Source organism: Nerophis lumbriciformis, linkage group LG07 (genome assembly GCF_033978685.3).
Source record: "Nerophis lumbriciformis linkage group LG07, RoL_Nlum_v2.1, whole genome shotgun sequence".
Classification (NCBI taxonomy): domain Eukaryota; kingdom Metazoa; phylum Chordata; class Actinopteri; order Syngnathiformes; family Syngnathidae; genus Nerophis; species Nerophis lumbriciformis.
The window spans coordinates 6815001-6841415 of NC_084554.2; the positions used below are offsets into that span (position 1 = coordinate 6815001).

At 41.1% G+C, this 26415-nt stretch overlaps 3 protein-coding genes across 3 annotated transcripts in view; all 3 read left to right on the forward strand.

The window, feature by feature from the left end:
• Positions 1–26415, forward strand: part of LOC133609291 (zinc finger BED domain-containing protein 5-like) — a 202923-nt gene that overhangs the window by 132044 nt on the left and 44464 nt on the right. The window lies entirely within an intron of this gene.
• LOC133609151 (class I histocompatibility antigen, F10 alpha chain-like) overlaps positions 1–26415 on the forward strand; it is a 57332-nt gene that overhangs the window by 11606 nt on the left and 19311 nt on the right. The window lies entirely within an intron of this gene.
• Positions 643–2853, forward strand: LOC140678961 (uncharacterized; the record flags this gene model as incomplete). The annotated part of the gene is made up of 3 exons (XM_072913567.1): positions 643–1930; positions 2096–2200; positions 2804–2853. Coding segments are annotated over 3 exons (1443 nt in total), but the record flags the coding sequence as incomplete, so codon positions are not given.

Sequence of the window (26415 nt, forward strand, 5' to 3'; positions counted from 1 at the left end):
TCCATCAACACTTTCTCTCCATCTTTACCTCCATCCACACCTTCTCTCCATCTTTACCTCCACCCACACCTTCTCTCCATCTTTACCTCCATCCACACCTTCTCTCCATCTTTACCTCCATCCACACCTTCTCTCCATCTTTACCTCCACCCACACCTTCTCTCCATCTTTACCTCCATCCACACCTTTTCTCCATCTTTTCCTCCATCCACCCCTTCTCTCCATCTTTACCTCCATCCACACCTTTTCTCCATCTTTACCTCCATCCACCCCTTCTCTCCATCTTTACCTCCATCCACATCTTCTCTCCATCTTTATCTCCACCCACACTTTCTCTCCATCTTTACCTCCATCCACACCTTATCTCCATCTTTACCTCCATCCACACCTTCTCTCCATCTTTATCTCCATCCACACCTTCTCTTCATCTTTACCTCCATCCACCCCTCTTCTCAATCTTTACCTCCATCCACACCTTCTCTCCATCTTTACCTCCATCCACACCTTCTCTCCATCTTTATCTCCATCCACACCTTCTCTCCATCTTTACCTCCATCCACACCTTCTCTCCATCTTTACCTCCATCCACACCTTCTCTCCATCTTTACCTCCATCCACACCTTCTCTCCATCTTTACCTTGATTCACCCCTTCTCTCCATCTTTACCTCCATCCACACCTTCTCTCCATCTTTACCTCCATCCACACCTTCTCTCCATCTTTACCTCCATCCACACTTTCTCTCCATCTTTACCTCCATCCACACCTTCTCTCCATCTTTACCTCCACCCACACCTTCTCTCCATCTTTACCTCCATCCACACCTTCTCTCCATCTTTACCTCCATCCACACCTTCTCTCCATCTTTACCTCCACCCACACCTTCTCTCCATCTTTACCTCCATCCACACCTTTTCTCCATCTTTACCTCCATCCACCCCTTCTCTCCATCTTTACCTCCATCCACACCTTCTCTCCATCTTTACGTCCATCCACACCTTCTCTCCATCTTTACTTCCATCCACCCCTCCTCTCTATCTTAACCTCTATCCACACCTTCCCTTCATCTTTACCTCCATTCATACCTTCTCACCATCTTTACTTCCATCCACACCTTCTCTCCATCTTTACCTCCATCCACACCTTCCCTCCATCTTTACCTCCATCCACACCTTCCCTCCATCTTTACTTCCATCCACACCTTCTCTCCATCTTTACCTCCGTCCACACCTTCCCTCCATCTTTACTTCCATCCACACCTTCTCCCCATCTTTACCTCCATTCACACCTTCTCTCTATCTTTACTTCCATCCACACCTTCTCTCCATCTTTACCTCCATCCACACCTTCTTTCCATCATTACCTCAATCCACACCTTCTCTCCATTTCCTCCATCCACACCTTCTCTCCATTTTTACCTCCATCCACACCTTCTCTCCATCTTTACCTCCATCCACACCTTCTTTCCATCATTACCTCAATCCACACCTTCTCTCCATTTCCTCCATCCACACCTTCTCTCCATTTTTACCTCCATCCACACCTTCTCTCCATCTTTACCTCCATCCACACCTTCTCCCCACGTTGTCTTCTGTTCACACGTGACATCACTTCCTGTGCAGAGCTTCCAGAGGTGTTCCTCCTCCAGAAGACGCCATCCTCTCCAGTCACCTGCATGGCGACAGGTTTCTACCCCGACTTAGCCGACCTGTTTTGGAGGAAAGACGGCGAGCAGATCTTCGAGGACGTGGAGCACGGAGAGCTGCTCCCCAACCACGACGGAACCTTCCAGATGTCAGTGGAGCTGAAAGTGGAGGTGACGGCCGAGGTGGAGGGCAAGTACGAATGTGTGTTCCAGCTGTCTGGCGTCAAGGAGGACCTGGTCACCAAGCTGGAGAGAAGAAGCATCCTGAGCAACGCAAGCCATGAAGGTGAGAAAGACACATTTAGTTGGAGATGTTTCCCATCACAAGTCCACCTGTCACCATTATTGATCCATGTCACCATGACAACGCTTGACGTCTGCATGCAAAGTAGTCATGAAGGTTTCCTCTTCATGCTTTGTCACTCCACTTGTGCTTTTTTGCTCTCCACAGACAACTGGAGCGTCGCCCTCGCTGCCACGGCGGCGGTCGTCGCTGTGGCGGCCGTCCTGGCGGCCATCATCATCGCCATGGTCAGGCGTCACAGAAACAGACAAGGTGAGGGACACCAATGTCCTCCGTCTTCTTCTTCTTCTTCTTCTTCTTCTCGGTCCAGGCCGTGAGTTGATGCTTTCATCCGGGCTGCATGTTTTAGTTGCCTTCCAGCCAAACACTCAAAGATCCACAGAGACAGAGCGCACACTCTCACATAGAAACACGTGAGGAAAAAGTCCATTTCACCTTGTTTCACTTTCATTTCAGCCCAGTACGATCCAGCTCGTAAGTAAAACATATTTTCTTTGAGCCGCAAGAAACAAAGCCGTGGTGAAGCGTCACTCACATGGAGGTCTGATGTGGACCTTTGTTACAAGTTTAGCCTGAAAATCCCAACTTGAGCTGACTCCTTCACAATAAAAGAGCCTCCTGTGAGCACACGCAATACAAAGTGTGGCATATCTCACGTTTGACATGAGTCCTCATGATGAGGATCAGCCAAATGAGACCTCAAGTGTGCTGGCTCATCAAGAAGGTATCCTAGTCAGGAAGTAGAAGAGCAGCACTCTGCTTCTTCATCTTTCCAAGTCACACCTCAAAGATCTGATGTGAGTGACGAGGCACCTTCTGGATGTTCTTCCTTCACCGTTTGCGTTTGTCCCGCAGCTCGCCACGGCGGCGTGGAGCTCTCCGAGAAGGTGGCGGCTGAAGGCTGAGTAAGTCTGCACCTCCAAATGTTCTTGTGTGAAGATGATGTTCAACTTGCTTCTGTTGGGAATGTGCTGAGTCATCTTCTTCCTCCAGGATGCTTTGTGCACTGGAACACAGAGAGATGTCTCCATCGCTGAGGGACGTCATGGAGATGTGCTTTGTTCTTCATCCCACTGCTCCTCACGCTATTCCATCTATTCTTCTTTGGCCGTTAAAATACTTTCAACATCAAACGTTGGTGGCTAGAAAATCATTCGGGGCTCACGTTTCATGGCCTTGACATCATGACGAGGATTTCTTCTTTCTTTGAATGGCCGCTGCTTATGATCAATATCACATTGTGTCACATCTCTGTCAATAAATCCGTTTGTTCTCCACTCGCCTCGCACTGCTTTCTTGGCGACCAGGAAGGCTCTCGCTCATAACAATGGTAGAAATAGCTCATTTTTATTTATCTTGTATTTTTTCATTCAACACTTAAACCCCTAGATCAGTTTCAGGTTTATCTGTCCATATCATATTATTTTTTAATATTTTATGCCCTTTTTGTCAAAACCCTGTTTTGTTATGGCAAAACAACTAAATAATAATGTTTACTAAACGTAATTGCAATCTTAAATAGGTCAATAATTCATAACATCATTGATTTTAATTCATTATTTTTTGAGCAATGACAATTAAAAAATGCCTTAAAAATGTATTTATTTTTTTACTTTCAACACTTAAGTCTCTCGATAAACTTCAGATCCATCCCTCGTTTCTGTGACGACCTGTCACGTCAGGTGTCACATGGTCTGTTTGCGTTGGTGTTTATCTCCTAGTCAGCGCTCTTATTTTGGTCCCACTTCCTGTTTGTCTCTCTGAGCGCTTTTCCCTCCTCACCTGTCGCTGATTGGCACCCTGGCCACACCTGGTCATGGGGTGAGGGTGATGGGTCAAATGCAGAAGATAATCTCACCACACCTAGTGTGTGTGTGACAATCATTGCTACTTTAACTTGAACTAACCAGCTGGCTTCTATTTATGCCTGCCTCGCCCTCCAGTCAGGGCTCAAGGATTGTTTTGTTAAAGGTTACTCTGGTTTGCTGTATGCTGCTTATGCTTCTGTGCACTTCCCTGCTGCACCTCCTTGTGCTCCCTGTGGGAATTAAAAGACTCTCACCTGCACGTCGTCCTCCTGTCTCCTGCATCTTGGGGTCACAACTAGAGCAGCCATGCGAGTATGTGACAGCTTCTTCATTTTTTATTTGTTTTTGCCCTTTTAGTCAAAAACCTTTTGTTTTTAAGGCAAACACCAAATATCCAATATTTTCCCGGAAAAATATTTTGAAGTCAAATGTTTAAAGTGACTTAATTGGAGTCTTAAATAGTTTAAATAATTGATAATAACATGGAGTTTGATTCATTATTATTTTTGAGCAATGACAGCTTTAAAGAGAAAACAACCTGCATGGCAGCTTTATTACAATCAACAATGCAACTTTTCTTTGTTACATTTCACCTGTTTTCACCTCTTTTATTACACTACTTAGGTTTTTTTATATAGTATTTGTAGAATGTGTCGTGGGCCGTTAAAAGATTAGCTGCGGGCCGCAAATTCCGCCAAAGAATGTTTTCATTGGGTTATCTCACAAAATGAAACAGAAAATCTTGATATTGCTTTTACTTCTGCTATCAGGCAATGTGCAACCAAATCCAGGACCCAGCTTCAATAACATCAGTACTGCTGATGAATTTAGAGCCGGGTCAGGCCTCCATTTCAATAATAGGAGTCTCCTGCCAAAATTAGACTTAGTCAAAATCTGGATTCCAGCAAGAAAATGCAGACTTCCTTATCTTATCTTAAGGTGGCTAAGTAAAGCAGTCTCTGACAAGGACGTTGCTATTAATGCATATAATGTCTTCCCATGCCATCGTCCTGGAAAAGGTGGAGGAGTGGCCATATATTTAAAAAACACATTTCTTGTTATCTTATTGTCAATCACTAAACCAGTGGTTCTTAACCTGGGTTGGATGGAACCCTAGGGGTTCGGTGAATCGGCTTCAGGGGTTCCGCGGAGGTCAAGACACACCCGACTCATCGTGTAAATACAAACTTCTCCCTATCGGCGTATTACGGATACGGCAACAGCTGACTGATTTGCAGGTGTGTAAATTGTTGTGAGTTTATGCACTGTGTTGGTTTTGTTCTTTGGACAAGGTGATGTTCATGCACGCTTCATTTTATGCACCAGTAAAAAAAACATGTTAACACTTTAGTATGGGGAACATATTCATCATTAATTAGTTGCCTATTAACAATTAAATTAGTAACATATTGGCTCTTAACTAGTCATTATTAAGTACTTATTAACGCCTTTTTCGGCATGGCCTTATTATAACCCTAACCCTCTAACCCTGACCCTAACCCATACTTGCCAAACCTCTCGATTTTCCCGGGAGACTCCCGAATTTCAGTGCCCCTCCCGTAAATCTCCCGGGACAACCATTCTCCCGAATTTCTCCCGATTTCTACCCGGACAACAATATTGGGGGCGTGCCTTAAAGGCACTGCCTTTAGCGTCCTCTACATCCTGTCTTCACGTCCGCTGTTCCTCCAAACAAACAGCGTGCCGGCCTAGTCACACAATATTTGCGGCTTCTACATACACTTAAGTGAATGCAATGGTCAACAGCCATGGAGGTCACACTGAGGGTGGCCGTATAAACAACTCTAACACTGTTACAAATATGCACCACACTGTGAACCCACACCAAACAAGAATGACAAACTTTCGGGAGAACATCCGCACCGTAACACAACATAAACACAACAGAACAAATACCCGGAACCCCTTGCAGCACTAACTCCTCCGGGACGCTACAATATACACCCCCGCTTAATTGATGATGTAGAGCAGGGTTGGCCAACCAGTCAGAGACTAAGAACCACTTTTTTTTACTGTGTTACTGCAAAGAGCCACATCCTACACATGAGCACACATGAACATCACCCTATCCCTTCCTCACGCGCACAAACACACACACGCACACACACACACACACACACACACACACACACACACACACACACACACACACACACACACACACACACACACACACACACACACACACACACACAGACCTCTGCTCAGCCAGATTGATTGTAAATGTCACACACCAACATGACTCCTACAGTACTAAGACCACAGGCCACTTATTTTCAACAATTAACATTGTGTGCACTGTGTTACGATCCGCTGCCCGGATCATAGTTTGTTTATGTTTGAGTCACGTGTTTTCAGCACCTTGATTTTGTTTGTTTTCAGTTGCCATGTCAACCGATTACATTCACCTGCCTCTGGTTAGTGTTCGGGACGCGCACCTGTTGCCCGGGCACTAATCAGATGGCTATTTAGTCTTTGCCCTGGCCTCACTCGGTCTGGCTTCCTAGTTTGTTCCCACACAACTGATGACGACGTTTATTTCATGTTCCTTAGCTGCTAGTTTTCACGCTAGGCTATTTTGGTTTACTAGCTCCCACGCTAGCCCTTTTGTTTTGCCTTTTGTGCTACGTGTATGTCTTTTGTTTATTCATCGTATGATTTATATGTTAAATAAATCATATTCCTACCTGCAAGCTGTGTCCGAAGCCGTCTGCATCCCTGGGAGAACACACCCGCATCACGATGCGACCACGTCGTTACACACTGTCTCACACACACATACTTGCCAACCTTGAGACCTCCGATTTCGGGAGGTGGGGGGTGGGTGGCGTGGTCGGGGTGGGGCGGGAGGCGTGGTTGGGGGCGTGGTTAAGAGGAGAGGAGTATATTTACAGCTAGAATTCACCAACTCGAGTCCATCCATCCATCCATTTTCTACCGCTTATTCCCTTTTGGGGTCGCGGGGGGCGATGGAGCCTATCTCAGCTACCATCGGGCAGAAGGCGGGGTACACCCTGGACAAGTCGCCACCTCATCGCAGGGCCAACACAGATAACCAACTCGAGTATTTCATATATATATATATATATATATATATATATATATGTATATATATATATATATATATATATATGAAATACTTGAATTTCAGTGAATTCTAGCTATATTTATATTTATTTATTTTATTATGTATATAACTAAAAGAAATACTTGAATTTCAGTGTTCATTTATTTACACATATACACACACGTAACACTCATCTACTCATTGTTGTACTTGAAAGTACAATGCAATACAATTCCGGGGCAATGGCACCTATCAAATATACAGTAATGAAAACACAGTTGTTCTACTAACTGTACTGTGTGTTATGAGAGTAGAGTATGTGTGTGTGTGGTCCTTTAATAGGTGCGCATGTGAGGTGAGTGACATCAGTGAGTGTGTGGGCGAGAGAAGAGAGGGAGCGGTAGCGTGAGTGCGGGGAGGGACTAGTTGGTTTTGTGTTGGATTGGCTGTGTGCAAGCAATCAATAAAGCAAGATTTGCAACTAATCTCTGGACTCATCATTCACCCTAAAGTCGTCCGCTGTGGAGACCCACTGGGTAAGGTGAAGGGTGTTGCCCCGAGCATACATCGGCCCTGGAGAAGTGTCTCCCCTGTGCTCTTCGACTACGGTCTCGTTCTTCTGCTTGGTCTCCACACAATAAATGCAATATTTTTTCCACATAAAACATTTTAAAGTGAATGTTTTTAAGTAATAATTCATTGTAACATAGATTTTTTGTATTTTTTGTATTTTTTTTTGAGCAATGACAAAAAAAAAAAAAAATAAACAAAGACAAAAGAAAAAAAAACAGCCTGCATGGCAGCTTTTGTGTCAACATTGCAACTTTTTCTAGTTAGATTTCACCTCATTCCACTTTTTTAAAATGTTTTTTTTAATTTTTGCAGTACTATCAATTTTGCAATTTTTGCAGAATGTGTGGGGGGCCGGTATACGATTAACTGCGGGCCGCAAATGGCCCCCGGGCCGCACTTTGGACATCTCTGGCATAAAGTAAGCTAAAGTGACGCTGAAGATTTGAAGCTTTGAAATGCGCTAATGACGCCTGACGTATAAGGCAGAATGGCTTGCCGTTACGTTCAACAAAAAAATATAAACTCACTCTGTTAAAATTCCCTGTGTTCTTCTTATTTTCCTTTTGCTGTGCTTTTTTCCCTGCCATTTTGAGAGTGAACTTGTCACAAATGGTTTACTACTGTGATCTCACGCACATGCACCTTTGACCTCACTCAAACCGGCTTCGGCTTCTTCTTCTTCTTCTTCTTATGTGCAACTCTAACCGGCTTAAGCCGGGCGAAAAAAGTAATCCGAGTATTGTAATCCAAGTATTTCCTTTTTTTTTCGTGATGATCACGATCACGGCCGCTAGAAGAGGCCGCGTGTTGAACGCCACGGTGTTTTACAAGCTGGATTTTGAGAAAACGCCCTCTTTGTGCTGAGCGGAAGTCAATGAAGAGGCCGTGTGTCTCGGTCGCGCTGCATTTTGGGAAATGTAGTGTTTTTTGTCCCGGCAAACGCCAGGGACAGTAGATATACTACAGTACAGTAACACAGCAACGTGGGCCTCCGACATCAAAAAGTTTGTCGCGTCTACACCTCGTGGGCACTAATAGATTTAAAAAAAAATGTTATGTATATACAAACCCCGTTTCCATACGAGTTGGGAAATTGTGTTAGATGTAAATATAAACGGAATACAATGATTTGCAAATCATTTTCAACCCATATTCAGTTGAATATGCTACAAAGACAACACTGATAAACTTTTTTTTTTTTTGCAAATAATCATTAACTTTAGAATTTGATGCCAGCAACACGTGACAAAGAAGTTGGGAAAGGTGGCAATAAATACTGATAAAGTTGAGGAATGCTCATCAAACACTTATTTGGAACATCCCACAGGTGAACAGGCAAATTGGGAACAGGTGGGTGCCATGATTGGGTATAAAAGTAGATTCCATGAAATGCTCAGTCATTCACAAACAAGGATGGGGCGAGGGTCACCACTTTGTCAACAAATGCGTGAGCAAATTGTTGAACAGTTTAAGAAAAACCTTTCTCAACCAGCTATTGCAAGGAATTTAGGGATTTCACCATCTACGGTCCGTAATATCATCAAAGGGTTCAGAGAATCTGGAGAAATCACTGCACGTAAGCAGCTAAGCCCGTGACCTTGGATCCCTCAGGCTGTACTGCATCAACAAGCGACATCTGTAAAGGATATCACCACATGGGCTCAGGAACACTTCAGAAACCCACTGTCAGTAATTACAGTTGGTTGCTACATCTGTAAGTGCAACTTAAAACTCTCCTATGCAAGGCGAAAAACGTTTATCAACAACACCCAGAAACGCCGTAGGCTTCCCTGGGCCTGAGCTCATCTAAGATGGACTGATACAAAGTGGAAAAGTGTTCTGTGGTCTGACGAGTCCACATTTCAAATCGTTTTTGGAAACTGTGGACGTCGTGTCCTCCGGACCAAAGAGGAAAAGAACCATCCGGATTGTTATCGGCGCAAAGTTGAAAAGCCAGCATCTGTGATGGTATGGGGGTGTATTAGTGCCCAAGACATGGGTAACTTACACATCTGTGAAGGCACCATTAATGCTGAAAGGTACATACAGGTTTTGGAGCAACATATGTTGCCATCCAAGCAACGTTACCATGGACGCCCCTGCTTATTTCAGCAAGACAATGCCAAGCCACGTGTTACATCAACGTGGCTTCATAGTAAAAGAGTGCGGGTACTAGACTGGCCTGCCTGTAGTCCAGACCTGTCTCCCATTGAAAATTTGTGGCGCATTATGAAGCCTAAAATAGCACAACGGAGACCCCCGGACTGTTGAACAACTTAAGCTGTACATCAAGCAAGAATGGGAAAGAATTCCACCTGAGAAGCTTAAAAAAATGTGTCTCCTCAGTTCCCAAACGTTTACTGAGTGTTGTTAAAAGGAAAGGCCATGTAACACAGTGGTGAACATGCCCTTTCCCAACTACTTTGGCACGTGTTGCAGCCATGAAATTCTAAGTTAATTATTATTTGCAAAAAAATAAATAAAGTTTATGAGTTTGAACATCAAATATCTTGTCTTTGTGGTGCATTCAATTGAATATGGGTTGAAAATGATTTGCAAATCATTGTATTCCGTTTATATTTACATCTAACACCATTTCCCAACTCATATGGAAACGGGGTTTGTATTTTTAAATTTGGATTTTTTTTTTTTAATTTTGATTTTTTCTAATAGAGTTAAGAGCCGCATGAAACCAGCCAAAGAGCCGCATGAGGCTCGCGAGCCACGGGTTGGCCAGCCCTGGTCTAGAGTCCCATTAGGCTACTGTTTACTTACCTGAATCGGTGCAGAAAGGTTTAGCGGCAAATATAAAAGCGACCATTAAAAAAGATATTTCAAATGGGATGGAGTGGATTTTTACACTCTTAATAAAAATATTGTTTTTGAAGATTGAAAGCATTTATCATCAGCAAGACGTTACTGACCTCACTTCATTTGACACTCACAAGCATTTAGAGAAGAAACCATTAGATGCACCAATGTATTTACATCTGAGGGCTCCACTAATTAAACATTAAGTTTAAAGGGGAACATTATCACAATTTCAGAAGGGTGAAAACCATTAAAAATCAGTTCCCAGTGGCTTATTTTATTTTTCAAAGTTTTTTTCAAAATTTTACCCATCACGCAATATCCCTAAAAAAAGCTTCAAAGTGCCTGATTTTAACCATCGTTATATACACCCGTCCATTTTCCTGTGACGTCACATAGTGAAGCCAACACAAACAAACATGGTGCATAGAACAGCAAGTTATAGCGACATTAGCTCGGATTCAGACTCGGATTTCAGCGGTTTAAGCGATTCAACAGATTATGCATGTATGGAAACGGATGGTTGTAGTGTGGAGGCAGGTAGCGAAAACGAAATTGATGAAGAAACTGAAGCTATTGAGCCATATCGGGTTGAACCGTATGCAAGCGAAACCGACGAAAACGACACGACAGCCAGCGACACGGGAGAAAGCGAGGACGAATTCGGCGATCGCCTTCTAACCAACGATTGGTATGTGTTTGTTTGGCATTAAAGGAAACTAACAACTATGAACTAGGTTTACAGCATATGAAATATATTTGGTAACAACATGCACTTTGAGAGTGCAGACAGCCCAATTTTCATCAATTAATATATTCTGTAGACATACCCTCATCCGTTCTCTTTTCCTGAAAGCTGATCTATCCAGTTTTGAAGTTGATGTCAGCAGGCCAGGGAAGCTAGGGTCGATATTCTTCTCTTGATCATCTTCGGTGGCATAAGGGACGGTGTGAGCCAAGACATCCAGGGGGTTTAGCTCGCTCGTCTGCGGGAACAAACTGCCGCCATTGCTTGCCGTGCTACCGAGGTCCTTTGTCCCTGAATTGCTCACACACTCCGGCAGATTCAATGGGGGTCTGGCGGCAGATTTCTTTGACTTTATCGTTGGAAATGCATCTGCTTTGAGTGTCGCAGGATATCCACACATTCTTGCCATCTCTGTCGTAGCATAGCTTTCGTCGGTAAAGTGTGCGGAACAAACGTCCAATTTCTTGCCACTTTCGCATCTTTGGACCACTGGTGCAACTTGAATCCGTCCCTGTTCGTGTTGTTACACCCTCCGACAACACACCGACGAGGCATGATGTCTCCAAGGTACGGAAAACAGTCGAAAAAACGGAAAATAACAAAGCTGATTTGACTCGGTGTTTGAGAAAATGGTGGATTGCTTCCCGATGCGACGTCACATTGTGACGTCATCGCTCCGAGAGCGAATATCAGAAAGGCGTTTATTTCGCCAAAATTCACCCATTTAGAGTTTGGAAATCGTTTAAAAAAATATATGGTCTTTTTTCTGCAACATCAAGGTATATATTGACGCTTACATAGGTCTGGTGATAATGTTCCCCTTTAAGAAAATTACCGGCAAGTAAAATGAGTCAGTCAGTATTATAAAACAGCAAGTGTATGTTTCCTTTTATGTAGACTATTTGAAGACACTTCATACAGAGTTGACTATAGACAAGATAATGCATTTAGTGCAGAATATCACCACTATTTGTTTCGCCCTCGGACTTTATATCGTTTGAAGATGATTCCCCAAGATCAGCAACACTTCAAATGCACTACTTTTTAAACATTACCAGACCCATTAAGTATATTTGCGTAAAGTATCAGTATCGGACCCGTATTGCCGATACCAGCCTGGATTTTACTCGGTATCAGATCTGAATTAAAATCAGTGGTATTGCACATCACCAGCTTTTGAGAGACACCTTTTTTCAGGACTTTGCCCAAAATTGGCAGGTTTGATATGGGCAGATTGTTGTTCAATACTGTGGCATAAAGACTATTACTTTTACCATTATAAGGTTCCATCGATCTATCCATTTTCTACCGCTTGTACCTTTATAATAAAAATGTTTACTACTCTGTACAAAATGATTGTTATTTACGGCGGTCACTCACCCTGTCTGGTCAACACGTACGTGCAGAGAACGCGTGCACACGTACAAAAGCAGTCCAAGAGAGGCAACAAACAATTTGCAATCATGCTATTCTTAGGATAGGATTTACATTCAATGACAGCTAACGCTAACCATCCATCCATCCAGCCATCCATTTTCTACCGCTTGTCCCTTTTGGGGTCGCGCGGGGTCGCTGGAGCCTATCTCAGCTGCATTCCGGCGGAAGGCGGGGTACACCCTGGACAAGTCGCCACCTCATCACAGGGCCAACACAAATAGACAGACAACATTCACACTCACATTCACACACTAGGGCCCATTTAGTGTTGCCAATCAACCTATCCCCAGGTGCATGTCTTTGGAGGTGGGAGGAAGCCGGAGTACCCGGAGGGAACCCACGCAGCATGCAAACTCCACACAGAAATATCCCGAGCCCGGGATTGAACTCAGGACTACTCAGGACCTTCGTATTGTGAGGCACATGCACTAACCTATCCAAGTGTTACGTACGTATGTAGTTCCATCATTACGGTCTAGAAGCTGAAAGAAGGAGGGATATGCTGTGTGAAATAAATTGGAAAGTTAGCGCCCTGGAGACATCTGTGTAAATGTTGCAAACAGCCCCTTTAAGGCCTTTGGAAATGTTCCAGTCTGAAGTGAGACGTTAACTAGATGAAGGAATTGTGGTGACAAACTGCTCAGCACAGACTTTAGAAATCTAGTGGCTAACTCATCAAGGTGTGTGTATGTTACATATGGTGCCGTCTCCAAGCAGAAGACAATCTTTGACCTTGGCTCTTGGCACAGTTGTTCTGTCCATCTGACACTTTGTGCTGACTTCACCCATTTTATAGTTTTATTTCTGTTTGTGATAGTCAGTCATATCTGGCAGTTCTGCCTTGCATGGGTTAGAGTCCAAGCCAGGGTTAAATTCCAAGCCAGGGTTGGATCAGGAAGTAAAAACCAAAGCTGAAGCAATTCATGTGATTGACTCGCTGTGGCCAAAGTACTAAAAGTGGGAGGAGGGGAAAAAGCATGAGGCTGAATCTTCTGGTGGCAAAGCATCCAAGAAAAGGAAAGTGACATGTGAAATTAGACACGGAAAAGCCAAACATTGACTGGACGCTTGATCCAAGCCGTTTAAACGCAGTGACCATCATGAAAGATAAAGATGGTACATTTCAGCATGATAGGATCTGCCGCTATGAATATTACTGAGTTACCTGTTACATCTCAGGGCAATCGGTGTGTACTTGTGGTTAGGGACTATGTCAACCTTTTCCAGCGTGCCATTACAGTAGCAAAATGTATGTTTGAGGACAATATCAGACAACATGGTGTAGTCACACAAATCAGGAAGGCAATTTGAGTCAGACCTTGTAAAACCTTGCTGGAATAGTTACCTCTACTGCCCCCCAGTGGCCGTTAGAAAGGATGCATACATTTTGTGTTGAAGTCCTTAAAGCTGTCTATCACTTTTTGTCTTGTCCTTTGTGTCCCAGATGAAGTGATTAGTGGCTCGGGGGAGGGTAGGCGGGGCATTAGCTCAGCAATATTCTTCTTTTCTTTTCTTTTTCTTCTTTACAAGAACTTTGCTGACAAAGTGCAAGTGTTTGTGGGCGTTACTGTACATGTTGGTATTGATCACACCACCCAGGAAATACAGGGGAAGTTTTCAAGATCATTCAATGATTTTAACTTTCATTTTGTGAACAATATAAACATATATGAACACAACAATGTAAGACATAGTAACAATGTTGTGTATTTACTGGCGTCACTGATGTGTGCTCCTTTCCAGAGTCATGTAGAGAGAGAGTTTGGCCAACCAGGGTTCGGAGTCGGTAGGGATGATGTTTGATAAGAAATGTTCCAGTTCGAGCCCATTATCGAATCCTCTTATTGAACCGATTCCTTATCAATTCTCTTATCGAATCCAGATAGGTTGTTGTATATGGAAAAAAACACACAATATTTGGTTTAACAAAAGCTCACTTTTATTTTATAATAAAAAAATAAAAAAATAAATAAATATTGACTGTTGTTACCCCCCCTAAAAAAAACTAAATAAAATAAATAAATATTGACTGTTGTTACCCAAAGTATATTAAGTGGGATTTTTCAGAAAAACGAATATATACAGTAACACAAAAACAACCAGTCTCTGTGATCACTATAGGTGCATAAATAATAATATAGTGTTAAATAAAATCAGTGCCTTGGGCAAAAAACTTAAAATAATACAGCTCTCCAAAAAGTGCACTTCTGCTGCTATTGGAACATACTAGCTACACACACTATGACACTAAGAACGCCACAGTCATCAATCAACAAATCTGCAGTCCTGGTTGACATAAGAGGTAACCTTATTTTAGCCTAAAGGCTACAAGTGAGCAGATATGGAAATTAAAGGCCTACTGAAACCCACTACTACCGACCACGCAGTCTGATAGTTTATATATCAATGATGAAATCTTAACATTGCAACACATGCCAATACGGCCGGGTTAGCTTACTAAAGTGCAATTTTAAATTTTGCGCGAAATATCCTGCTGAAAACGTCTCAGTATGATGACGCCTGCGCGTGACGTCACGGATTGTGGAAACATTTTGGGACAGCATGGTGGCCAGCTATTAAGTCGTCTGTTTTCATCGCAAAATTCCACAGTATTCTGGACATCTGTGTTGGTGAATCTTTTGCAATTTGTTCAATGAACAATGGAGACAGCAAAGAAGAAAGCTGTAGGTGGGAAGCGGTGTATTGCGGCAGGTGTTGTGCCGGATAACGCACCCCCGCCGTAGAATGCACCCCTTGACTGTTGTGCCGGATAACACAGCCGGTGTTTCATTGTTTACATTCCCGGAAGATGACAGTCAAGCTTTAGCATTGGCCTGTGGAGAACTGGGACAACAGAGACTCTTACCAGGAGGACTTTGAGTTGGATAGGCAGACACGGTACCGTGAGTACGCATGCAGCTGCGGCTTCCAAACATTTGATCGCTTGCCCGTACGTGCGTGCCGCTATGTGCATGTCACGTACGTAACTTTGGGGACTTTGGGGAAATATATGTGCTGTATGAACTTTGGGGAGGTGAACGGTACTTTGGGCTGTGGGATTGAGTGTGTTGTGCAGGTGTTTGAGTTGTATTGGCGGGTTATTTGGACGGGAGGGGGGAGGTGTTTGTTATGCGGGATTAATTTGTGGCATATTAAATATAAGCCTGGTTGTGTTGTGGCTAATAGAGTATATATATGTCTTGTGTTTATTTACTGTTTTAGTCATTCCCAGCTGAATATCAGGTCCCACCCGCCTCTCACAGCATCTTCCCTATCTGAATCGCTCCCACTGCCCTCTAGTCCTTCACTCTCACTTTCCTCATCCACAAATCTTTCATCCTCGCTCAAATTAATGGGGAAATCGTCGCTTTCTCGGTCCAAATCGCTCTCGCTGCTGGTGGCCATGATTGTAAACAATGTGCAGATGTGAGGAGCTCCACAACCTGTGACGTCACGCTACTCGTCTGCTACTTCCGGTACAGGCAAGGCTTTTTTATCAGCGACCAAAAGTTGCAAACTTTATCGTCGATGTTCTTTACTAAATCCTTTCAGCAAAAATATGGCAATATCGCAAAATGATCAAGTATGACACATAGAATGGACCTGCTATCCCCGTTTAAATAAGAAAATCGCATTTCAGTAGGCCTTTAATCTCCAATGTGACTAATGGCCACACGCAGTGTGCCTCTTGTACACTAGGGGGCGATTGTGATCATTTCTGCTTGTTTCGCTACGTTAGAATGGCGTAGAAGGAGAAAATGCTACATGCTAATGCTCCGGATCCAACAGAAAGAGGACATGTCCGGGGAAAAGAGGACGAATAAATAAAGTACAACTTTCCACTGCTTTTTGATGTTGTTGGTAATGTCTTAATATGTTTAAATGTCACCTGTGGTAATTAATATCGCCAGAGACATACCAAAAGATCGCTTTTTTTACTCAATTGTTTTAGGTGTTTTGCTGATTATTAGTCTCAAAACAGCCGGGATGTGCTGACGTCATGTCACGTGATTAAAGTGTCTTCTTTTAAGAACATTATGACACTCATTAAACAAGAAGGTGTTTATTTTACCATAAACTTTAAACATACTGACCTGTTTTAGCTGTACTTTGTACATTTTTATGGTTAAAAAAGGCAGCTCAGTTGCCAGAATTTTACTGTAAAATGTACATTTGTTTTTTACTGTAAATAATAAAACAACAATTTTACAGTACATTTTTTATGGTTAAAAAGGCAGCTCAGTTGCCAGAATTTTACCATAAAATGTATATTTGTTTTTTTGCTGAAAATAAAAAAAACAGCTATTTTACAGTACATTTTTTGTGGTTAAAAAAGGCAGCTCAGTTGTCAGCATTTTACTGTAAAATGTACATTTTTTTTTTTTTACTGTAAATAAAAAAACAGCAATTTTACAGTACATTTTTTATGGTTAACAAAGGCAGCTCAGTTGCCAGAATTTTACTGTAAAATGTAAAGGGACAAGCGGTAGAAATGGATGGATGGATGTACATTTGTTTTTTTACTGTAAATAAAAAAAACAGCAATTTTACAGTAAAAAAATGTATGGTTAAAAAAGCAGCTCAGTTGCCAGATTTTTACTGTAAAATTCACATTAGTTTGTTTTTTTACGGTAAATACAAAAACAGCAATTTTACAGTACATTTTTTATGGTTAAAAAGGCAGCTCAGTTGCCAGAGTTTTACTGTAAAATGTAAAAAAAAAATATTTTTATTGTAAATAAAAAACCCAGCAATTTTACAAACATTTTTTTATAGTTAAAAAGGCAGCTCAGTTGCCAGAATTTTACTGTAAAAAAAATTTTTTTAAATTTTTTTTTACTGTAAATAAAATAACTGCAATTTTACATTAAATTGTGGCACCTGAGCTTCCAGTTTTGTTTTGTTTTTGTTGTTTGTTTGTTTTTACCGCAAATCAACAACTGTAGATTTTTGGGTGTATTACTGTAAATGCCAAAACGGCACCACATTTTATTACAGTAAAACAAGTACTGTTTTTTTTTCATTTAGAGAAAAATGCTGTAAAAACCACAGTAAATTGAACAATTTTACCATTGAATCTATTGCTACTTTTACATTGCACAATTTGATGGATAACTTGCTTTGAAATAATTATTATTAGTATTTATTTCTATTTAAAACATGATTTGAATGTCTGATAATATATTATTGCATAATTAGACAATATTTAAGTTAACATTATTTGCGATTACATGGAGTACATCTATTTTTTTCTGCCAAAATTAATTTAATGAACCTCTATGTTGCCTCTTTAGCACCTCCCTGTGGCCAGCAGTAATACAGCAGTCCTTGCTATGTTTGTTAAACCTTTGCAACAATAATACAGTTGAACACAATAATTGTATGACGTGTGTATATTCAAACACGTCTGTTAATGCATTAATACTGACACAGTATTAATATTATACTAGTATAAATATCACAACTACTTCATACTGACCTCAAAGAAGGAGGTCCGCCTCATAGTAATGCTTTATTATTCTTGTGCAGGGGAAAACAATTATAACACACAAGAGCTTCTTTCCTTCCTTCCTTCTTTCTCACACTCATCTTTACTCTCTGTCATTGTGGAGAAATAAAAGAACCAAATACAAAACTATAAATAATTATTTTTTAATGTTGGATGAGGCTGCCCTCTGCTGTATTAAGGTGGTCCTATAAGACGCTGTATATTTGCTTGTACTTTAATCCAATATGGAGCCTATGTAATAAATATTAAAATGATGAATTATGTGTCCCAATGACAAGTGAAATAATGTATAAACTGTCCATGCATTAAATAATTCCTATTATATAATGATACATTTTAACAAATATAGTGGTTGTGATGTAAATTAAACTATATGGTAAAAAATAAATTAAGTTTTTTTTTTAAACTAATTTAATTATTGATTAATGGCACTAGGTTGCCCTCTAGTGGGTTCTTCAGATCACCACACACTTGCACGAGAGCCCGGTATTCAGGGTTCAACAATGTCTTTTATTGTGAACGCACACACGACAGTCTCTGCTCCGTGACTTTTCAGTCTTTTGGGCGTGTCGTCTTTCTGGCCATCTCTCTCTCGCAATGTCCAGCGTCTGTGTCCGCTCACCAGCACCAACTCCAACGACGCGTCTCGGTCCGGCTGCTGCTAATAAGGGCGACAGGTGATTAGATAACCAGCCCCAGCTGGGCAATCCACTCACCTGCCGCTGGCTTCGAGGCCGGTGCTTACTCACCCCGCTCCGCGGCAGGCCCGCAGACCACGCCCCCCTCCACATGGATCATTTGATGAAGGTTAAGGTCAAAGTAATTATTAATTATTTATATAGCACAATTTAAAAAAAACAACTACTGCACCATAGTAGTAGTGCAAATACAAATAAAAAAAGGTTAAAAAATAGCAAATAATAGAAATCAAGTACAACCAAGCTGGCACAAGACACTGAAACAACGTTGAGAACTCGTTGAATTAGGTCCTGACGTTGAGCAACTCCAACATAACGTTGAAACAACATGCTTTCTGATGACGTTTAATCAATGTTGGGTTCTGACGTTGATGTGAGCATTTAATTTTGGTCAATTTCCCAACAATTATTCTACAACACAAACACAACATTGAAACAACATGCTTTTTGACAACGTTTATTCAATGTCAGGTTGTTCTAATGATATGACCATTGGAATTTGGTCATTTCCCAACCAACAACGTTGGACATCAACATCAACATTGTCTCAATTTACAAGTACAACTATTTTGCAACTTTGTTTCAAAGTCAGATTTAAAAGACGTGTACGTATAACCAACGTTGTATCAATGTCTTGTGCCTGCTGGGAAATAAACAATAACATGGTTATAGAAATGAAATAGGGACTATCCATCAAATAATAAAAAGGCATAAATAAAAACATAAAAGTGTTAAACACCAGCAAAAAAAAAAAAGTCATGATTTAAAAAGTCTTGATAATTAATAACGTAATTTTACAGTTTAATCAATCTGTTCTTCTATCTTATGAAACAACCTTTACAATTGAGCGAGATCATTTACTATTGGTCTACATGGATGGCCAAGTCAAAAAATTATTCTATGGTTGTCGTCACACTTTGCCTCTCAGCCATCACTGGTACTCTTCATTGGTGAGTAGCAAACGGCATATGTTGACCACATACAAACAAATCGGGGCATCTATAGGGTTGAGCGATCAACATCTAAATGCAAACAATTATACCAAAGACTACAAAAAATGGGAGCCATTACCTCCCTGCTTGGCACTCAGCATCAAGGGTTGGAATTGGGGGTTAAATCACCAAAAAATGATTCCCGGGCGCGGCCACAGCTGCTGCTCACTGCTCCCCTCCTAATTCCACGACTGTATATATCGGTATCGGTTGATATCGGAATCGGTAATTAAGAGTTGGACAATATCGGAATATCGGATATCGGCAAAAAAGCCATTATCGGACATCTCTAATAATATATAAATAATAAATGTCAGTGTTTGTCTGTAAATAACAATATATAAATACCGTATTTTTCGGAGTATAAGTCGCACCTGATGAAAATGCATAATAAAAAAGGAAAAAAACATATATAAGTCGCACTGGAGCCCGGCCAAACTATGAAAAAAACTGCGACTTATAGTCCGAAAAATACGGTAATAAATGTCAGTGTTATCTGCCAACCTGGAGGAGATGTTCGCCAAATGAAAATCTCTCCCTGTCTGCCAGTCCAAATATCCTTAAATACTTTTCACATGGAGACACTTGCACTTTGGTGTTCTTGCCTTGGGGCGGACAGTTTGTACGAATGCAGACAACATATTTCCTTAGTGGAATAGTCACCTAACAGATTCTGTGACCAAGCACAATCGTGTAAGAAAAATGTACACACTCCACTATAAAGATATATGCTTGTGTTGTTTAACGGCATCATAAATTACAAACCCCGTTTCCATATGAGTTGGGAAATTGTGTTAGATGTAAATATAAATGGAATACAATGATTTGCAAATAATTTTCAACCCATATTCAGTTGAATATGCTACAAAGACAACATATTTGATGTTCAAACTGATAAACATTTTTTTTTTTGCAAATAATCATTAACTTTAGAATTTGATGCCAGCAACACGTGACAAAAAAGTTGGGAAAGGTGGCAATAAATACTGATAAAGTTGAGGAATGCTCGTCAAAAACTTATTTGGAACGTCCCACAGGTGTGCAGGCTAATTGGGAACAGGTGGGTGCCATGATTGGGTATAAAAACAGCTTCCCAAAAAATGCTCAGTCTTTCACAAGAAAGGATGGGGCGAGGTACACAACTGCGTGAGCAAATAGTTTAAGAACAACGTTTCTCAAAGTGCAATTGCAAGACATTTAGGGATTTCAACATCTACGGTCCATAATATCATCAAAAGGTTCAGAGAATCTGGAGAAATCACTCCACGTAAGCGGCATGGCCGGAAACCAACATTGAATCACCGTGACCTTCGATCCCTCAGATGGAACTGTATCAAAAACCGACATCAATCTCTAAAGGATATTACCACATGGGCTCAGGAACACTTCAGAAAACAACTGTCAGTAAATACAGTTTGTCGCTACATCTGTAAGTGCAAGTTAAAGCTCTACTATGCAAAGCGAAAGCCATTTATCAACAACATCCAGAAACGCCGCCGGCTTCTCTGGGCCCGAGATCATCTAAGATGGACTGATGCAAAGTGGAAAAGTGTTCTGTGGTCTGACGAGTCCACATTTCAAATTGTTTTTGGAAATATTCGACATCGTGTCATCCGGACCAAAGGGGTAGCGAACCATCCAGACTGTTATCGACGCAAAGTTCAAAAGCCAGCATCTGTGATGGTATGGGGGTGTATTAGTGCCCAAGGCATGGGTAACTTTCACATCTGTGAAAGCACCATTAATGCTGAAAGGTACATACAGGTTTTGGAACAACATATGCTGCCATCTAAGTGCCGTCTTTTTCATGGACGCCCCTGCTTATTTCAGCAAGACAATGCCAAGCCACATTCAGCACGTGTTACAACAGCGTGGCTTCTTAAAAAACGAGTGCGGGTACTTTCCTGGTCCGCCTGCAGTCCAGACCTGTCTCCCATCGAAAATAACATGCAAATTAGTAACATATTGGCTCTTAACTAGTCATTATTAAGTACTTATTAACGCCTTATTCGGCATGGCTTTATTATAACCCTAACCCTCTAACCCTGACCCTCTAACTCTGACCCTAACCCATACTTGCCAACCCTCCCGGTTTTCCCGGGAGACTCCCGAATTTCAGTGCCCCTCCTGTAAATCTCCCGGGACAACAATTCTCCCGAATTTCTCCCGATTTCCACCCGGACAACAATATTGGGGGCGTGCCTTAAAGGCACTGCCTTTAGCGTCCTCTACATCCTGTCTTCACGTCCGCTGTTCCTCCAAACAAACAGCGTGCCGGCCTAGTCAAACAATATTTGCGGCTTTTACACACACTTAAGTGAATGCAAGGCATACTTTGTCAACAGCCATGCAGGTCACACTGAGGGTGGCTGTATAAACAACTTTAACACTGTTACAAATATGCGCCACACTGTGAACCCACACCAAACAAGAATGACAAACTTTCGGGAGAACATCCGCACCGTAACACAACATAAACACAACAGAACAAATACCCGGAACCCCTTGCAGCACTAACTCCTCCGGGACGCTACAATATACACCCCCGCTACCACCAAACCCCGCCCACCTCAACCTCCCCCCCACTCACCCTAACCCTAACCAAATAACTCTAAATTAAATCTTTGTTACTTAGAATATGTTCCCCATACTAAAGTGTTACCAAAAACATATAACTTTGTCTTGAATTTGAAAAAAAAACAAAAAACATTTTATTTTTCACTAAACAAGGGTTGGGTGAATGCGCGTATGAAAGTGGTGGGGTTCGGTACCTCCAACAAGGTTAAGAACCACTGCACTAAACAATTTGAACTTGACGTGTATTTCTGGTCTTGTCATCCTGGTCCGGACAGAAGGGCGACACGGCAGTGCGGCTGGATCAAAAATGAGGTCAGAGACGCTTGACTGAACAAAAAGTTGCTTTATTACAAGCGAGCGTGGTCATACAGAACTGCAGTTCCTGGAGGAGGTCAAGTCCAACAAATGTGGCACTCCTAACTTGGAGAAGCCGAAGCGGTTTTATATTCCTCCTTCCTGTCACATAGCAACATCCCATCTTATTGCCCATGTATTGCCTGAACTACTCCAGTCTACATGCAAATGTCAAACTAACTATTTAATGATGTGCTCAAACTGAAATACTACTATTTACTTCAAGGGATGGTGTGTGTGATAGAGTAGGTTACTCTGGATGCGGAATGCTGGTCTGATATCTTCTTAGGACAAGGACTCCGGTCAGAGAGTAGGGCACAGAGAGGCTTTCAGGCACTCTTTAATGATGAAGTTGAACAATTGTAGTATAGGTGTGTGTGGGGTGTGTGTGTGGTCTAAAGGGAACACATACAAATAATGATTAGGATACATTTAGGCAATATAATAAGCAATAATACAACAGGATATGTATAATATTATATATAATATAATATACTCTACAATGTGTTGTAAAACAAATATACAAACAAATGTACATGGACTATTAAAGCAGTCCATAAGAGATGAATGGAGAATAAGCACTGTTGATTTAGACAGTGATTTAAACGTGGTCTGTGTCGCCCTCTAGTGGTAGGATAGGGTAACTACTGTGTAACAAGAAGTATTAACAGGGCGAAAGTTCCATCCATTTCCTACCGCTTATTCCCTTTGGGGTCGCGGGGGGCGCTGGAGCCTATCTCAGCTACAATCGGGCGGAAGGCGGGGTACACCCTGGACAAGTCGCCACCTCATCGCAGGGCCAACACAGATAGACAGACAACATTCACACTCACATCCACACACTAGGGCCAATTTAGTGTTGCCAATCAACTTATCCCCAGGTGCATGTCTTTGGAGGTGGGAGGAAGCCGGAGTACCCGGAGGAAACCCACGCAGTCACGGGGAGAACATGCAAACTCCACACAGAAAGATCCCGAGCCCGGGATTGAACCCAAGACTACTCAGGACCTTCGTATTGTGAGGCAGATGCACTAACCCCTCTGCCACCGTGAAGCCCTTAGGGCGAAAGTTGAGCTGGCGAATTATGTCGTCAAGCAGAAACATTGTTGCAAACAAACACTCGTTTAAGGCTACATCTAACACATTATAGGCATTTTAGCATTAATAACCGTGCTATATTCGACGTATACTTACATTTTAGTCAGGAACGCACACAATGCTGTTTACACAAGAGCCCATATTACGCAGAAACGCTACAAACAGGAAATGACGTCTCAGACTAGATCGCCAAATTAAGAGCACATGAAATCTAACATCTCAAAACTGCGTCAGAATAAGATAAGACTAAAACACTTTCTGACAGTGTGCTTTCCATTGGCGTTGCTAGGCCTATTTTAGGGGGGCTCAAGCCCCCCTAAAATATTCTTAAGCCCCCCTAAATAATTTGGTGTTAAAAAAAATTAAAATAATATTTTTTTTTTTTTTTTTACAAATACATGCCGACATATTACATATTCATTATAAAGTGGCCCGAATATGAGTTTAAATAAATAATCATATAACCTGTCATTATTCACTCAGTTTCCCCTCACTTCATAGCGTAAGGTAGAGAGCCCCTTTCGTGCGTCAGTATCCAATCCATTCCACTTGTTCATATAGAAAATGCCAACATCACTCAAATTCCAGTCCGCATTTTCTCTGCGACCTTGCTTGGGGTCCTGCAGGTGTACGAAGCACACAGCACTGCAGAACAAGAACGTGAACGGATGCAAAATGGACATAAGAAACTTTTTCAAGAAAGTAAGTATTCATCACTGCTTGTATTCAAATCTATTAGCTCCACTTTACACCAGGTCTGTGTTTGACAAAAGGTTACATTCCCACTCTAAAACAATGCTGCTACTTAGTTAGCCTGAAATGCATCATGAAGGTCCTGGTTATTTATAAAGTTAAATGTGCACTCTTTTTTACCATTTGCTATCTTTGGGGTTACTTCCTTCTGGAGCATCAGCTGTGTTTCTCACTTTACACATGGAGGAGAACAGGAGCTGAGCTCATTCACGTATGACCATCATCAGTAGATAATAATAATAATCACTCCACAACCCCTATTGACCTGTAAGAGTCAGGGCAGAGGAGCACAGAAAGTGAGAGGGGAGAGGCCTCTACTGGAAAGGTGAGCAGGAGAATAATGATGCATACAAAAATAAATATTAAAACTTTTTTTTTTTTAAGTGTTTTATTTATTTCTGGGTGGATCATGTTGACTATTGGTCCTCCTAATTGTCAATCATTCTGGTGATGTTACCTTATTGCAGTGAATATATATATATATATATATATATATATATATATGTGTGTGTATGAAAGACTTAATATGTATTTATATATATATATAAGAAAAACCCAGACACCATCTTTGTACTCATTTTTCTCCTCGTGGACTTCCGTCTTCCTTTACAATGAGTGAAGCTGCACGAAACCTTGTGTCTGCAATTGTAAATAATTTAGTTTTTAAGTTTTGTGTTTCTTGTAGAATCCATATAAAGTAATATACATTAGCCTATTGTTAAAATAATGAAAGAAGCATCATTAAATATATTTGTTTTATTGTATTGTTCCATTAATAGCTGTTGTATTGTTATAGGATGGCTTGTTAAACATTTCATAGGATTTTCAGAGGGAGGAAAAACCAAGACATTTAATATAAAATGTAAAATGAATAAATTAAGTTACATTTTATTGTTTGCATTATTTGTTTCAGCATTGAAATTTGAAGATGGTCCCTCAGCTCTTTGACAGCTTTGGCTCTTTTTCAGATCAGCAGACGGACTCTAAGTCTTTCTTATTTACAGTATATATATACGTTTCTCTTTTCTATTCAGACTTCCATATATATTTAATTTCCTTAACGACTTGCCATAATATATATATATATAAATATATCATATATAAGCCAAATTATCCCAATCCAGATATTACTTTAATTCAAGTAATTAAGTAATATTTCCAGGGCTTGAATTTACAACCATTTTAGTCACATATGTGCCCAAAATGTAATCTGTGCAACTTCAAAATATTTGGGCACAAACAATTACTGTATTGTGAGCGAAAGTGGTGGCATTAGCCTCTATGTTGTGAAGTAATAACATAGAGGCTAATGCCATGACGTTCATTGTATTTCAGTGTATCTTGAAGGATCATGCAAGTAATTGTTTCTTGTTGATGCTGTAAACAAAATGCCACTGTGCAAACCCATGTTTGTTGTTGTACTGAACACGGATTGAAAATAAACCCACTGAAATAATAATAATAACAATGAATAATTTCTAAGTCTTTGTTAGCCGTTTGTGAGGTTTTGTGCTCGTGCGCTACGTTCGCTCGCATCCTGTGCATCTCCTGGGGGCTAAGCCCCCCTTGTCCTTAAAAGCTAGTGACGCCCCTGGGAACACATGCAAATAATGATTAGGATACATTTAGGCAATATAATATGCAATAATACAACAGGATATGTATAATATTATATATAATATAACATACTCTACAATATGTTATAAAACAAATATACAAACAAATGTACATGGACTATTAAAGCAGTCCATAAGAGATGAATGGAGAATAAGCACTGTTGATTTAGACAGTGATTTAAACGTGGTCTGTGTCGCCCTCTAGTGGTAGGATAGGGTAACTACTGTGTAACAAGAAGTATTAACAGGGCGAAAGTTGAGCTGGCGAATTATGTCGTCAAGCAGAAACATTGTTGCAAACAAACACTCGTTTAAGGCTACATCTAACACATTATAGGCATTTTAGCATTAATAACCGTGCTATATTCGACGTATACTTACATTTTAGTCAGGAACGCACACAAT